At 32.2% G+C, this 18,286-nt stretch overlaps 1 protein-coding gene and 1 non-coding gene across 2 annotated transcripts in view; both read right to left on the bottom strand.

Annotated features, from left to right (window-relative positions):
- The window catches only part of LOC132727339 (centrosomal protein of 290 kDa-like), a gene marked incomplete at its 5' end in the record, with an annotated part of 53,855 nt that overhangs the window by 9,728 nt on the left and 25,841 nt on the right, over positions 1–18,286 (bottom strand). The window contains 12 exon segments of the mRNA XM_060712777.1: positions 78–225; positions 1,941–2,092; positions 2,791–2,937; positions 3,682–3,791; positions 4,758–4,872; positions 5,587–5,724; positions 6,296–6,509; positions 7,710–7,864; positions 8,754–8,972; positions 9,534–9,770; positions 10,061–10,195; positions 10,911–11,018. Of these exon segments, the coding sequence (XP_060568760.1) occupies positions 78–225; positions 1,941–2,092; positions 2,791–2,937; positions 3,682–3,791; positions 4,758–4,872; positions 5,587–5,724; positions 6,296–6,509; positions 7,710–7,864; positions 8,754–8,972; positions 9,534–9,770; positions 10,061–10,195; positions 10,911–11,018 (1,878 nt within the window).
- Positions 11,861–11,933, bottom strand: Trnat-cgu (transfer RNA threonine (anticodon CGU)). The gene has a single exon. It is a non-coding gene; the product is annotated as a tRNA-Thr (tRNA).

The raw sequence follows: 18,286 nt of genomic DNA on the forward strand, positions 1-18,286 counted from the left end.
ATCACAATGGAACCATTCTACCAATGTCATGACAAGAACCTTTATTGTACACATATTTTAGACATTGATTAACTAACCTCTTCCTGAAGTTGATAATTCTGGTTTTTAAGTTTCTCCAGCTGATGGTCAGGTTTATAAGGTGCGGATGTGAGGGGTGGGGCTGCAGCACCTCCTGAGGGTTTGGCACTTAGTCTCCTCTCTAAATTATCCTTCTCCCTTGTAAGTCTGTAATGAAAATACCATTAAATGTCATTATATCATAAAGTGAATAAAGTTTGAGGGACAAACACTGTCATTTTCTAGAATTTTTTTTACCAGAGGGGGTTACAAATAATGCTTAAACCAGAGGGGATTTGGCATTCTACTAGTTTTTAGGGAGTCACAGGTCAAATTTTGGTTGATTTCACTATTTTTTTTATGACATAATAACCTAATCTCAAGATATACTACTAATATGATATTTATTCCATTAATATAATTTAAGGCCCACGCATACATTTTTTTCTTCAATGTGTAATGTAAAATCATACTACACAAAATAATGCATGTCAATCCCACTTAAATGTTAAAAAGCCCATCATGCTAGCATGCTATACTTTAATTCACTTCATTAATTTAATTGTCTAACATAACATATTCAAAAGGTAAGCTTGTTTTATGAAATAAAGTTAAACCTTATATCCAAATGCTTATTGAAATTTTTTTAATAATAAATCATGAAGCCACAGTATGCATTTAAGATGTCACTTATCTTGATATAATGCAATAAGCTTTGCAGTAAATTTGCACAGCACTCACACATAACAAGATAAGAATATGTCTGAAAAAAGTATTCTTTGCAAAGTCTTTTATCTCTAAAGTTAACTTAAGTCAAGACACATTTCAATTTTACAAGCTATAAGTGAATGCAAAGATATCTAACAATAAACAAAACTGAGTAAAATCAGCCTACCATTTTTATCTCCATTAATAATTAATCATATATATCAACATGTATTAATCAATTGAAAACTAATCTCATTTGATGTCAATTAAACCTTTGAATTAAACAAATCACACAAACTTTTTTTCTATATTTGGTATTTAACCGCTTAACTTATGCACAATTTCATAAAAGCCTCAGATATATTCATCATTCAATCTACATTTTACATGTATAGTATTAAATAATCCAATACTATACATTTTTGTACAATATACTACCAATACAAGTATATAGATTATAAACTATTGGAAATACCCACGCTTATAAAACATGAATGAACTTGTAAATATTAAAGCAAGTCAAAGCTATAGTCTGTTTCAAATCTCAATAACATTATTGTCATACAGTATAAATTTGATTACAGACAAATAAGGTATAAAATAATGGCCAGTTTGCCACTCTTAGTACTCACGTAACTTGGTTGCTTTTATCATGATTACAGACATATATTCATATTATCTTCTTTGTATAGACATGTTATTTTAACAATAACTTTTGAATGCATTATTTTTGTGCAGTTTCACATTCAATCATTTAGATATAGCCCTAATAGGTAAGGCTTCTCTAGTTCAAAGCAGTTATTTTATCCTTTGTTCTTAAAGGAACTCCACTGAGGACCAAAAGCCTAAAAACATAAAATTTGAATTTCTTACAAAGATCAGCTGAGAAACTTAAAACAGAAATATATATATATGCAAAAGATAATTAAGAAATATACCCAGAAATAAATTGAAAATTGTATTTTGTGCTATTCTAAGTCTGATTTTAGTGAAAAGCGCAGGAACACTTTTCAATTATGGGTAATTTTCCACAATTAGAAAAATTATTCTGGGAAAACAGAATAAGCAAATGATCTTAATTTTGCACACTAGTTATAGAGCTGGAACTACAACTAATGGAACATTAGTCTCAAAAAATTATTTCCATTATTACCTTTCATAAAACACAAACTTACCTGTCAGATATATCTTTGAGCATTTTATTAGATTTTTGTAGTCTGTCAATCTCAGCATCTCTTTCCTTGATCTTTGACCTCATTTTCTCCACAGTTTTCTGCCACTTCTTGCTCTCCTCCCATTTTAGAAGCTCCTCACTGCCTCCACTCCCCTATAATATAACATGCATGGTATCTTCATAAACTTTATAAACTATTTATCCTTATTGTCCTTATGGTCACTTTTTTCCTTTAAATTTTACTTTCTTAAGTCAGGTTTTATAACAGTTATATAACTTGAAACAATTATTACTTTTCCAGATTTATTGGATGAAAGACAATGCGTGATGCCCACAAACCCTGCATTATGTGAGGCAGGTATGGGTACACAGGATGAACCACTGACATGCTGCCAGCTAACTTGATAGTCTGTGAAAATTCAATCTTCCTGACAGTATTCAAACCTTCAGCAGAAATATGGAGTCAGGAATCCTAAAGCACTTGGCCACTTTGGATCATAGTTCATAAAATCATTTTTATAGACCAGTGAAATTCTTATACTGATGATGTACATGTATTATCAATTTGCATGAAAATCTTTCTTTTCTTAAAAGCTAGTCTTTTACAATCCAGCTAATGAATTTTTTTTGTCTTTTTTTTTTTTGATACCAGGCTTTTCTGTCTTAAACTCAACAGATGCCTAAATGGTGCTTTAGATCTTGTCTCATCTACCAGCAAATTGTTTTTGATTTAAGATAACTTGTTTGCTAAAAGCTTTTATTGTATATGCCTTCACACTCTGTAACCCCATCGTGTATTGAAATGGAAGTGGTAAATAATTTTACGAGGCTCAAACTAAGTAAAAGTTTACCTTAGGTGGAGGATCCCTTGGTGATTCTTTCTTAACATCGTATGGTTTCTCTGCCGCCTGGCCCTTACGCTTTAGTTCACCTTCCAGGAGTCGAACCTGACGTCTCAACTCATCCATTTCACGCTTTGTATTCTCTTCACCAGTTTTCTGTATAAAACATATTTAGAAAATATTAATGCATACATAATTATATTTCATTCATTTCATTCTGGTTTGGTTTAAAGATATATTTCCTAATGTCAAATTTGAGCCTAGTATATCTTTAAGATATCATCACATTAATATGTTCACATGGCAACTTTCAGCTTTATATACAAAAGCTATTGTCTGGGTATAACTACAGTAAAACCTTTACAGAGCGACCACCTCTAGAGCAATTACCTCTTTACAACAACAACTTCTTCACAAAGAAAAGATTTCCACTATATTTTTTATCTCTGTAGAACAAAACATCTTTAAAAACACAAAACTGTGTCTTCCAAAAAGAATAATAATTTTACCAGCTGGCATACATGTAGCAGGTGTTTAGTTTAACACCATATACATGTACTGTAAATTCACTTAATTTTGTGGGCATGAAATTTAATGGTTTTATCAAAACCAAAATTTTCATGGGTTTTTAAATTCGCGGACTTTTTTTGTTTCCCAAAAGATAAAACGTAAATAATGGGATGCAAAATAATTTTACAGCAGACGTAATGAAATTTCATTGGATTTTAAATTTGTGGGTTGACTTATCCACAAAAACCAAGAATATAAGTGCCCCATGAATAAAAATGATTTTGCAGTATGCTTTCAATGGAATGGAGTTAGTCAATTTACACAACATATTGTTTTGTAAATGTTTTAATGTTTTTGTTTTTTCAAATATTTGAAATGTAAAAGTCCTACCTGTGTTTTCATTGTACTCATTCTTTCTACCTTCTTTTCAAGCTCTTCAATTTCTGATTCTAGCCTCTGCTTATCTCCCTTTAATTTATGCACAGATTTCTCCTTTTGGGCTGCAATTGTGACGTAATTATCTTATTTTCATGACAAAAATATAATAATTTAGATTAAAATATTTCTTAATGTAACATAATGCATATAATAATTATGTTTAGATAGTTTAAACATATTCTGTTCAAGCTTGACAGCGAAAGCAACTTATGGATCATTGATTCCAACATTTGAAGTCTTGAAAATCTATTTCCGCTCAAGCTGGTGCTAAGGGATGTCACCCGGATGTGGTACTGTTTAATTATCCTTCATGTACACACTCAATCAAACTGAGTCTGCAATACTGATGTAATTTTGTTATTAATGCATCTAAGGGATCACACTTTGTCTAGACTTTTTTTACATTAATCACTTTCAAGTCTACTTCCTGGAAACTAACCAGTACTGGAGTCATGATTCTGACCAAAGTAGGGCTATAACCTTACCTATGACCTGTGGGTTGAGAGGCAGACACCTTAACCACTAGGCCACCACTACCCTCAAATATATTAAGTTGGAAAATATAAAGAGGATACTGAATGAGTGTAGATTAAATACTAAATTTATTGAGCAAGTGTAATTAAACATTAGTGTTATATCGTTTTTATAAAATGGGTGTATTACACTCCTGTGCCGTGGTTTATGTGATAAATATTTGAGCCATGTCATGACAAAACCAACATAATGGGTTTGCGACCAGCATGGATCCAGACCAGCCTGCACATCCCCGCAGTCTGATCAGGATCCATGCTGTTCGCTATCAGTTTCTCTACTTGAAAATAGAGTTGGTAAGCGAACAGCATGGAACCTGATCAGACTGCGTGGATGCGCAGGCTGGTCTGGATCCATGCTGGTCGCAAACGCACTATGTTGGTTTTGTCATGACACGGCTCATTTCTTGAGCTGGAATAACTTATCTTGATTTCACCAATCTAATCTTAATACTACATGGTATCAATGCAAGAAAGGTTACCAGGAAGAATTCTTACTTAGTTCTTCTCTAAAGTCATCAATCTCAGACTGTAAACTACTCTCTTTGTCCTTTCTCTTCTTCAATTCCTTCTTCTGTCTTTCTATTGTGTTCTGTAGATCTTCTATCTGGTCCTGATATAACAAAAAGAGACACTTATTTTATGTTTATTCTACATACAGCTTGAAGAAATAAGATCTCTGATCTTTGTGTTGCTGACTTTATGAAATAGAAGTATCTTTGAAAATTTGATAATTTCCATTCTTATTCAAGCTTGAGAGTCAAACTAATAGTCTTATATCAATCACTTCAATGCCCAATATCTGGGTAAAAACATATGAGCCGCGTCACGACAAAACCAACATAATGGGTTTGCTACCAGCATGGATCCAGACCAGCCTGCGCATACGCGCAGTCTGGTCAGGATCCATGCTGTTCACTATCAGTTTCTTGACTTGTTATAGGGTCTGTAAGCGAACAGCATGGATCCTGATCAGACTGTGTGGATGCGCAGGCTGGTCTTGATCTATGCTGGTCGCAAACCCATTATGTTGGTTTTGTCGTGACACGGCTCAAACAATAAGTACTCAATAGTTTCATATGAGGCCACATTGCCAGAACTTATGTAAACCTTAAAATATAATACCCGAGTTAAGAGGCAGACATCTAAATCACAAGCCTGATGTTATTTCAAAATTGCTTTGATGAAAATTGCTGTATCAGACACAAACAGAATACATGTAGTTCAACCATCAACAGTTTGCATTATCAAAATTCTTAAAGAACAATTTCATAAAATATCAACACAAAATATTAATTTGGTAATATCAATCTAGAAGTATACTTACAGTTAGCTCCTTTGTATGTTTATCAACAATTTTCTGTACATTAACTTGCTGAGATGAATCTTCAGAATGGGCCTTAACTTGTTCCTGGGCCTGGGTAACCATGTCTGCTCTAAGTTCTGTCAGGGCCTTACTTAAAGCCTGAAAATATTCAAGTATCATGTATTGAACATCAGTGAAAAGTTATCTTGATTACTATGTATAAATATCTGATTGTTCAAACTATAACATTCCCAAACAGTACCCTGCAACACAAAACCATTGGTAAAGTACCCAGCAATGCAACAAACAAAATGGAGAGCATTATGGTCATGAATCTATAAATAAATAAGTTTAGCATCTTCCTTCATAAAACAAGTATTATAGATACATTGTACTGTATAAGATAAATTTATGTCAACTTAATAGCGTTCTCTAACATGTATTTTAGTTCATCATCAGTTGTCAATGAAAGTTTGAATTCACTTTGAATAGTGGAATAATTTGTAACATAACATATGTAACATACCTGGTGTTTTTGAATAGTGGAATAATTTGTAACATAACATATGTAACATACCTGGTGTTTTTGAATAGTGGAATAATTTGTAACATAACATATGTAACATACCTGGTGTTTTTGAATAGTGGAATAATTTGTAACATAACATATGTAACATACCTGGTGTTTTTGAATAGTGGAATGATATGTAACATAACATATATAACATACCTGGTGTTGTTTCTCCTTCAACGCTAGCTGATTCTTCAATCTCTCCACAAGGTTTTTCATTGTTGTAGTCGGTGCACGAGAGTTAGCATCCTTGGCTGTACCGAGCTCCTCATTGAGCAGTTCAAGTTCTTTAGCCTGATGTTCCACAGTTCTTGTCAGTCTGTCAACATCTGCTTGCTTATTGGCAAGTTCCTCAGACAGCTGTCCAACAACACTAAAAATAATATCATACACATGCACAGTAAATTTCAAAACATTTAATATTTTGTAAGTAACTTGATATACATTAAAGAAGCAAAATGTGTTATATACTGCGAATTCACATATATTCGAGGGCATGAAATTTCACAGTTTTATCAAAGTAGTAACATTCATACATGTATACACCATAAAAATGATAAAGATATAAGATTGTCTTAGTAAATATCAAACACTTGCTGTTTTGTGAGAAGACAGGAAAGGGGAAACAGTGATAGGCAGTGTAGGAGTGGAATGATGTACATGTAGTTTTAGGAGTAAGTACTAGAAATTTCTTAACTTATAAAATGACCTTGACCACCTTCTATTTATGGAACCGTCTATTAAGAATTTTGGGGATATCAGGATGAAGATTTTAAGTATGTCAGTCAACACTGAACAGAATAGAGCCTGGTCAGAATGCACAGATGTGCAGGCTGGCCGGGCTATATACTGGTAGCAAAGGCTGATCACTTCCAGTTCAAGCAGGTTAAGTGTTAATTGGGAACTATTTTTTGGTAAAAAACAACCAAGTATTTTATTTTTTAATCTTTTTTTTAACACTTCCAGAATATCCATGATATGTTAATATGCATGTACAGCTTGAACCATCTGTCTAATCTGCTGTCATTTCTTAATTAAAGCAGCATGCCTTTAGATAAATGCTAATTTTCATGAAAAAACTTTCTTAAAAAATAAGTTTAGACTTTCTTGAAATATTTTGGCTCATCTGGAGGCATGAAGCTTTTAAGCCCAAATTGTTATTGACATTCAAGTCACAGTCGCCACTTTGCTTTTTGACTTAACCACATTAATTTCAGCCTGATTTTGTGGAAAGCTTGATGTTTATTTCATTTTGAACTAATCTAGAGTCAGTGCCCTTGAACTAAACTGTATTGGTTTCAAATCAGAGCACATGTCAGTGATACAGCAGGGCTCAGACCAGCACTCCCTGGGTTAAGAGGGGCAGACATCTTTATTATTAGGCTATCTCTTTTCCAAATTTCTTACTCATGCTCTAATTAACTGTGGCAACTTTTTGTCACAATGATCATTTTGCTTCTGGATAACACTACTTTCTGCTTATACAAATATTTTAAAAACCATCACTCTTGGAAAAAAAACTTATGTAACTGAATACTTAAAACTATTCATTTTCTAGTTGTAAACTATTTACCTTTGTTTTTCACCAGCATGACTATGCATCTGTTGTTGAAGTTTAGTTTTATGACTAACAATATCTTCGTCTTTAGATCGTATTTTGTGAGCCATGGCAGCCAGTGCGTTCTCTTGTTCTACCACCAACTCTTCAAGTTCATTCAACCGTGCAAGCTTTAAATACAACAGGTTTACTTTAACACTTACTGTTTATAAATAGGACAATTATAATTGTATCATAGTTTGGGGACCTTTCTGCTGGAAATGTGTCAGAGTTAATTAGTTTACATAAACATGCACAGTGTGTTAACTGGATTGCAGGTATTAGTTACCGTACTCTTGAGCATACCCATTGATTGGCTCATTTTTCTGGGGTTTTCTTATTGTGACGGCAAAAAAAGGGATAGCGATAGAAATATCCTATTCATTGGTTACTTTTTTCAGGGGTTTCATACTGTGACAACAGGGAAGGTGTTTTTAATTTTGTCTATGTTACAAAAGAGAAAGAACATCAAAACACTTGGTAATCTGATTAATACTCGGGGGGCTATGCCGCCTTGTAAAAATTAGATAGCCTCATTTTTGGATTCTCTTTCAATTACTTATTACCAGGAAACTTGATTGTAAAACATTTATAGGGAAATGGTCAGCTGAAGTGGAAGATTCTCTGTTTGTGGCCTTTGTCAATGATGGTCTTAAACATTGGCTAAAACTATTTCTATATACTGTATAACAGTCAAACCTGTGTTAAAGAATACCTCTGAATAAAGATCACCCTGTAAAATTTAATAAAAGTCACAATTCTTCATTGATTAAAAAAGAACAACGTAACCTCTAAATGAACCCAACTTGTCTATAAAGGTCATGTTTGGTTTCACCTTTTTTTTTTCCTTCACATATTTTACTGTGTAGAAATTACTATAGATATACACAATGACAAGCCATAAAGGCTAAAACATGTTTGGTATTTTGATTAATATCAAGTTATTAATTGCATGTATCCTGTTACTCTTCTGGGTTTATTTTACTTTTTGCATGTAAATGGTCAATAAAAATAAAGTACCTGTTTATTAGAGATTGGACGAGCTAATTTCTGAGTCATAATTTGCTGGGCGGCCTCTTTAAACTTGCTGAAGGCTGCGTCAGTGTTCATGTGTATTTTCTGCTGCATGGCCCGTAACTCTTGCTCGTGCCTTTTGTTCATTTCCTGCATATCTTCTCTAGCTTGACGTAACAGGTCTTGGTATTTACAGATTGTCTCCTCTTTCTGTTGAATTCTTGCCTGTTGTCATGGTAACAAAAAAAATAAAAATGTTACAATAAAAGTTCAACACATAACACATTTCATATACAGATTATGATGAAACATTTTATTTTGAAGCTAACAGATTAATTCTTTATTCTGTTAAATTCTTGCCTATTGATGTAGAATTTCTATAGTAGAAATAGTAATGTCATGAAATTTCAACATAGTGCACACATTAAATTTTTATTGCTATAATGACAATGAGATGACTGATTTAAGTTAAGCCAATCAATATATAAAGCAAAACCTAAAATTGTACTGAGTAAATAGTAACATTACACTCTAAAAGCGCATGCCAAAATGTTCAAAAAGGAAATTCTAACAAACAAAAAACCAAAGATTTTCTGCATATAGCATACATTGTACATTAATTTCCATTAAATGGAGTCATTTTTTATTCGCCTTTATTAAAAAAATCTAATATTATTTTTAACATGCTTTGCTTTATTGTATTTTGGTTTTACAGCCAAAAAGTTATTTGGCAATGAACATGTATATGTTTTAACCAATAAAATATTTGACTTGATTTAGCTTTACCTGCAAGCTCCCTATTGTAGACTGAGCTATTTTCATCGACTGCTCGCTGTCAAAGTTACGATCATGCGTTGCCTTGTTAATCTCTGCCGTTGTGTTGGCTTTAGACTGTGCCCGCAGGATCATCTCATCTCGTTCTGCCGTGGCCGGCATGCGCAGTCGTAGATCGGCTATCACCTTGTCACGAGCAATCAAAGCATGCTCTAATTCTCTACTGTGTTTTTCCAGCTCCTCATTTCTCTATGTAAATGAAAAAAAAATATCATTTTAAAACACAGATTAAATCTATAATTACAGTACAAAATAATCACATCTGAAACAAAGGTAAAATTTTTACAATTTTATTTTTTGAATGGTCACACTATCAAGGTAATTTGACAACTTTAACTGGTTCTGATATAAGCAAGATGCCCTTTGATAAATATTTCTGGCATTAAACTACATGTACATGTATATAAGCAAAAAACGTGAGTAAATCTTTGTTACCAACATCCCAACTATATAAGCTAGCAGGATAGTCTCTTTGTTACCTTTTTAAGTCTCTTGGAATCAGCTTGTGTATCCAGTATAACTCTCACATTAGATTTAATAGTGCTTATAGCCTGTTCTAACTGGTTAGCCACTGGAAGTTTAGAATCTGGCAGTCTGCCAACTGCTTCCTCAAACTGAAATAGACATGATTTTATTTTTACAAAACAATACTGAGTCTCTTAAATTTCTATCTATCATTGTACAATGTACATAATCTACATAAGAATAAAGGAAAAAGGTAAAAATTTCTTACTAAGATTTAAAAACATGTATTTAAATCACTCAAGACCATGATCAAGTAATATGCTAAATTTGGGATATACAATTAAATATTTGGTGCACATTTAGAATGTCTTCCAAATATCCTTTGTGTTTAAAGGTATAAAATATATACTATTTGACTGGAAACTAATATGAATTATGGACATATACTACACAATTATTACCATCCCTTTCATACATTACATTACTTAAATATGAATTTCCTATACCATTTATCATTTGTTACACTGTTTATGATTGTCATATTTATTTATTATATAAATATTAATAATATGATCATTTCCTTTGTAATTTATCATATCAACTGATGAAGTTTATTAAAGCAAAACATGTTGTGATAAATTGTGTTGTTTTGTTTATCATCTCTTTATTCCATACATGTTTGATAATCAGAAAAAAAAAATAATTTTTTTTGGCAAATTTTCTTAATTTTGATTTAACAACTAGTGATTTTATGCGAATATATTATCCTAACCTTACCTGTTACTATGTTATTTGCGCCATTATAATATGTAATTTTTTACAAGTACAGGAAAAGCATTTATATGTGTGTATAATGATACTGACCTTAGCGGCAGCTCCTGCTATTTGTGCCGTCTGACGTTCTAGGGTAGCGATCTGTCTCTCTAGCTCCACCTCCCTGTGCTCCCATCTTAACTGTCTCTCCTCAAATTCCTACAAATACATCAAAATATGGGGATTATTAAATATTGCTGATATGTAATTGCACAAGTCATTTGCTGCTTACATCCCACTTCCCCCTCAAACTAAAAGTAAATCAGGAATTTATAGGTAAAACCATGGTAACTTTTCAACACTGCTGGGGAAAATCTAATGATAAAGTCCCCCCCCCCCCCATTCTCCTCCTACACTGCCAGTTCTGTTAGATCTATATCCTAATTTATTTTGGGTAAAAATAAAATCACTGCATTGACCTATTGACCTAGAGGAGTAGTGATAGTTTGATGGTAGAAAATACAGCACATTCTCCTGTGTTGTCCCTCACATATCTTCAGATAAAGGAAGACAACAGGAGAATAAGTTGATTGAGGACCAAGCTTAATTTTTAATACAAGTGTACGTGCATTTAGCTGCAATTGTAATATTATGTAGTAATAACTATGTGTCTTTTCTCATTGACTGATGCTTATTTGAACAAATCTAGAGTTTTTTGTCTGTACATACGTGTATAATAATTATGATCCAATATTTATTGTCTGCTGTATTTTGAATAAACATTATAAAATTATATTAAGGGAGCAAAATCAAAGGTAACCTTCAACAGGTACTGTATAACTAGTTTAATTAGCAAACAAAGTTCAACTAATTCTGGATCATATTCTAAAATTAACTCCCATCCAAAAAAAAAGGAAATTCATATAAACATATTTTTTTTCATTTTTTTCTATCATTTTCATTTTTTATTATTAATTAATTATTGATCAAATAATTACATTATTGTGCAAGTAGTGAGTGAATGAAACTTAAAAAGAATCGAAAAAAAAAATGTTTCCACATGCCCCCAGTGAGAGTCGAACTCACGACCCCTGGTTTACGAGACCAGTGCTCTAACCACTGAGCTATAGGGGCATCGACACTCGTCACCGATATAAAATCGTCTATATTAATAACCCGGTATCTTATTTGTAAGTAACATCGAATTTGTCTTTTTGTACACATAATTACATGAGAAAAACATAAAATACGTGTTTTAATTTGTTTATTTTAACATATCTAATTCTTACAATTATTGAATTTTACGTTAAATGCGCGTTGCTAACGAACGATTCACGTAAACAAAATCGAATCGCCGGGTACGGAGTTTAGCGAAGATAGACGGAAAACAAATTCTATAGTCCGTTTCAAATAGAACATCCGACGCAAGGCAGTTTTATAGATTCACTCGAAATTCATTCCTGGACTTTTTTTCTTAACAATTAACCTCTCTTTAATGAATACTTAGATGGAAAGTAAGAACCTGTCCACTTAAAATAGCAGTATTAAGGCCTATATAAGTTACGGTCTATCTAACCATTTACGTTATATATATTTTGTAATTTAAGATCTTGTTGCCCAATTTGAATATAAGACATACTGTAGATCTAATTGTCACAGAGTGAAATATACATTTTTATGTTTTTGTTCATTGTAAAGTAAAATCAACTTGAAAGTAAACAGACAAAATGTTATAAATAATATTATAGTTGTTGAAATATGATTTTTTTTTCAAAACGGCTTATATTATGTTTTTTTTTGATATATGTGATCAGTACATGTGCTGGGATTGACAAATATGCATTTTATTTGGATTTTAAAGGCGTTTTGAGCTCCAAACCCCAAGTGTCTGTGAAAATTACCCGTAGGTCCGACTTGTTTCAAGCTATAATCACAATTTCACCAGGAAAAGAGTCAACTCGGCCCTATACCAACTCGGCACGGGTCAACTCGGCCCACTTTCCCAAAATATATAGGCCTATAACGTATTTACTTTGTTTTGCATGTTGTTAAGGTAAATGAATAATAAGAAATATCTTATAATTATTATATAATTATACATTATACCTCTGCTGAAATAAAGTATATTTAGAAAAAAAAGTTATTTATTTGTCTTGCAGATTCGATAAAATTAATATAAACACAGGCACGATTATCGAACCTGGGAAGAAAAAATATGAACAGATTGATAAAATAACTTCATATCTTCTCTTCCCAGATGCCTATGAATACAGATATTATTAGGGAAAACGCGCGGTTCTTGTCAGGGATAAACTTTATATTGATAATGAATTATATGGTTCTAAATAGGGGGACAGAGAAAAGTGTGACAATTTGAAAATAGTATCATGGAATGTGGGAGGATTAAATTCTTGCATAGATGATGAAGATTTTTTAGACTTGGTCCAAAATTTTGATATCATTATTCTTAGTGAAACATGGCAAAAGAATGTTGAAGTTTTTTCTTTGAAAGGATATGATTCTGTTTATGTTCCCAGACCTGAAAGTATTAAATCTAAACGCGGACACGGTGGAATTTGCCTACTATTTAAAGAGCGATTGAATAACGGTATTTCTATTGTAGAATGTGATAACACTGGTTTTATATGGGTCAAACTAGATAAAACATTTTTTTGGTTTTGAGTATGATTTATATATATGTTTTTTATATATCCCTCCTAGCAATTCTGTGTATTTTATGTCACATGAAGTAGGTTTTTTTGAATCACTTGAACATTATATTCGTAAATATAGTGAATATGGAAAAGTGTCAGTAATTGGCGACCTTAATGCTAGATGTGGTGAAAGGTCTGATATTTTAGAATGTACTGATAATTTTGATAAGTATATTTCAACTTTAGATAAAAATGAATCGGAAGTTAGCATAAATGATATTCCTTATAGATTTTCTATGGATAAAATGATTAATTGCTCTGGTAAGAAGTTATTAGATATTTGTGTAAGCAGCGACTTAAAAATTGTGAATGGCCGTATTGGTGATGATGCAGGTGTTGGTAGTTATACTTTTATGTCGTCAACTGGAAATAGCATGATTGATTACGTTCTTATGTCGCAAGATTTTTTCCACGTTATAAGTGATTTTATTGTACATGATTTATATACCTGCTCTAGTCATTTACCTATACAGCTTAACCTATGTTGTAACAGTGATCTAACATTGAATAATGTAGATAAAATAATTATTGATAAAATTATTTGGAATGATGATAGAAGCTATGAATATAAATCTTTGATAGAAAATGAATATACAAATCTTGAGTCAATCGTAAATAGCATAATTTCAGATGATACCGATATTAAAACGGGTGTAGATAAATTTTCATCTATTCTTTATGAAAAAGCCTATAGCGTTTTTGGAAGGTCATTTAATGTGTCTAGGTCAAATAACCGTAAGTTTAAGAGTCCTTGGTACACGAAGGAATGTGAAACGGCTAGACGTGAGCTTCGCTCAGTAAATAAGCATTATAAAAACAATAGAACCAATTGTAACGGTGCACTGCTCATTGAAAAGCGTCGTAAATATCGATTGGCTAAGCGCAAGGCACGTGCTACATTTAATGCCAACCAAAGACAACAATTACATACTTTGGCTTCAACTCAGCCCCAAAAGTTTTGGAAAGAAATTAAAAAATTTAAATCAAAAACGCCAAAAGGGAGTAATATTAGTAAAGACGAATTTTACAATCATTTCAAAAATGTTTTTTCTGATGACAACGATTTTATAAATGATGATGCTGAAAATTTATTAAACAGTGATGTTAATATCAATGTTGAACAACTTGATATTTTGTTTAGCCTTGATGAAGTATTGAAAGCTCTAAATATGTTAAAGAGTGGTAAAAGCGGTGGAATAGATTGTTTAATCCCCGAGATGTTTTGTTGAGTGTAAAGATATTATTGCACCGTTATTATGCAAACTATTTAATTTTATGTTTACTCATTGTATTTACCCAGATAGTTGGACTAAAGGTGTAATTGTTCCTGTCCCCAAAAAAGGTAACCTTAATAATGTCAATAATTATAGAGGAATAACATTAAGTAGTATTTTTTTCAAAAATCTTTTCAACTTTATTAGATTTAAGACTCCGAAAATGGGCCGAGGACAATAATATGTTAAGTGATTTTCAATTTGGATTTCGAAAAGATAAAAGTACCATTGACTGTATTTTTGTTTTAACTTCAATCATAGATAAAGTTATTTCGCATGATAAAAAGAAGCTATATTTAGCATTTGTCGATTTCAGAAAAGCCTTTGATGTAGTTTACAGGAACGGAATCTGGTTTAAATTATTATCTTATGGAGCTTCCACAAAGTTTGTCAATATGTTACAGAAAATATATGAAAGTGTTAAATCTTGTGTACGTGTAAATGGACAGCTAAGTGATAATTTTGAGAGCTTTAAGGGCGTTAAAACAAGGCGAACCATTATCCCCCTCTGTTGTTTTTATTTTTTATAAATGATATGTATCAATATTTATATGACGACTCTATTGACTCGTTCACTATGGACGAATTACATCTCTTTTTACTTCTTTTTGCGGATGATACGGTGTTAATATCTTATTCCAAAGAAGGGTTACAAAACCTTCTAAATAATTTACATTCTTATTGTTGCAATTGGGGTATCAGTGTTAATATTGATAAAACCGTAGTGATGATATGTAAGAAAGGTAATAGACCTGAAAATATTGATATATTTTATGATAATCATAGACTTAAAATTGTTACTAAATTTACTTATTTAGGTGTTACTCTGTCTGCTAATGGAAGTTTTTTCCAGGCACAAAAGTCATTGTCTGGACAAGCTATGAAAGCTCTGTTTTCGCTTACTTCACTATTTGAAATTGTATCACTAGACATTAAAGACAAAATTAAGTTATTTGATTCAATGATCACTTCGATTCTGAATTATGGATGTGAAATTTGGGGTTTACATAAGGCACCCGATATAGAAAAAATTCATTTAAAATTTTTAAAAAACGTTTTAAAAGTTCGTCAACAGACTGCCAGTTCTGCGATTTACGGTGAATTTGGACGAGTTCCGATGATTATATGTCGTAAAATCAGAATGATAAAACATTGGTTCAGAATTATGAAAACCCCGAATTCTTTAGTTTTTAAAGTATTTAATATGCGTGATGATCATGGAATATTAGTTAACAATTGGTCTGTAAGTGTTAAACAATTATTAGATAATTTAGGATACTCTTATTTATGGGATAATACAGAAATCACTAACTTACAAATTCAAACAGTAATAAGAACTATTTATGACCAATATCTACAGCAATGGTTTTCAGAGCTCAAAGAATCTCCTAAACTTGATACTTACTGTTTATTTAAATCCAGTTTTGAATTAGAAAAATATTTAAGTTGTGTAAAATATGATAGCTATAGAATTGCTTTGTCTAGATTCCGGTGTTCTGCTCATAATTTAGCTATAGAAGAAGGGAGATATAGAAACATTAATAGAAGTCAAAGAATATGCACGAAATGTAATATGAATAGTATAGAAAATGAGTATCATTTCCTCTTAGTATGTCCTTTTTACAGACAGATTAGACTTAATATTTTACCTAATTATTATTGTCATTGGCCAAATTTGTTTAAATTCAAATCTCTTTTAAATTGTCAACAAAGTAATACTATTAATAAACTTGCAAAATACGTTTACAATGCTAATCTTTGGCGCGATAACTATCAGGCATGATATGACTGTGTAATGTGGATTTATTTTATGTATGTTATAGATCATATATAGTATATCTTTGTTTTGTTATTGTAAGAATTCGACTGATTTAATTAATATGAATTCATGCTTTTCTCTTTGTATTTGTACCGCCATTGTATATATGTTATATTGGCGATGAACATTTATATGTTTTTGCCGAATAAAATATTGAATTGAATTGAATTGAATATAAAAATGTGTTTCCTTAGATGCATTTTGTTTGTAAAGTAATTTTCAAAAAAATATGAAACAACAAGAGCTGTCGGTAGGACAGCATGCTCGACTATTCTAAGTGCTTGATAGTAAAAAAAAATGCCTGATACAGTTACCTCCTCCTGTTTACAGGTTGGGGTCATGATGGTGAACAAGTGTGCAAAGTTTCAAAGCCATATGTCAATGGACTTTGAAAATATTTGAACTATTACAAAAACTTTAACGTAAATTCTAAGTCGAAAAAGGGGCATAATTCTGTCAAAATGCTTGATAGAGTTACCTCCTCCTGTTTACAGGTTTGGGTCATGATGTTGAACAAGTGTGCAAAGTTTCAAAGCCATATGTCAATGGACTTTGAAAATATTTGAACTATTACAAAAACTTTAACGTAAATTCTAAGTCGAAAAAGGGGCATAATTCTGTCAAAATGCTTAATAGAGTTACCTCCTGCTGTCTACAGGTTGGGGTCATGATGTTGAACAAGTGTGCAAAGTTTCAAAGCCATATGTCTATGGACTTTGAAAATATTTGAACTATTACAAAAACTTTAACGTAAATTCTAAGTCGAAAAAGGGGCATAATTCTGTCAAAATGCTTGATAGAGTTACCTCCTCCTGTCTACAGGTTGGGGTCATGATGGTGAACAAGTGTGCAAAGTTTCATAGCCATATGTCAATGGACTTTGAAAATATTTGAACTATTACAAAAACTTTAACGTAAATTCTAAGTCGAAAAAGGGGCATAATTCTGTCAAAATACTTGATAGAGTTACCTCCTCCTGTCTACAGGTTGGGGTCATGATGGTGAACAAATGTGCAAAGTTTCAAAGCCATATGTCAATGGACTTTGAAAATATTTGAACTATTACAAAAACTTTAACGTAAATTCTAAGTCGAAAAAGGGGCATAATTCTGTCAAAATGCTTGATAGAGTTACCTCCTCCTGTCTACAGGTTGGGGTCATGATGGTGAACAAGTGTGCAAAGTTTCAAAGCCATATGTCAATGGACTTTGAAAATATTTGAACTATTACAAAAACTTTAACATAAGTGGTTACGCCGACGCCGACGCTCGGGTGACTGCAATAGCTCTACTTATTCTTATCGAATAGTCGAGCTAAAAACGTGTTTACTTAATAGCATAATCTTCTAATTAATTGCAGGTGGTCACTAATCAAATTTGAATGAATGAGTCAATCATAATTATCACCTAATTAATCGGTATCTTTAACAAACACATTGATTGATAATAATAGCCCGTGACAATAGGAGTCCTTTGATGTCCTTTACCCATTTTTAAAAGTGGGCCGAGTTGACCCGTGCCGAGTTGTAATAGGGCCGAGCTGACTCGGGGCCGAGTATGTTTTAGGGCCGAGCTGACCCGGATTCCTTCACCATGTTAATTCATGTTTAAATGTTGAATTCTGCTACAATGCTATAGAACATGGGCGTTACCTTGCGTCTATGTGACTAATAAGTGTCGG

Source organism: Ruditapes philippinarum, unplaced genomic scaffold (genome assembly GCF_026571515.1).
Source record: "Ruditapes philippinarum isolate M1 unplaced genomic scaffold, ASM2657151v2 ctg4147_1_1_1_1, whole genome shotgun sequence".
NCBI classification, from domain to species: domain Eukaryota; kingdom Metazoa; phylum Mollusca; class Bivalvia; order Venerida; family Veneridae; genus Ruditapes; species Ruditapes philippinarum.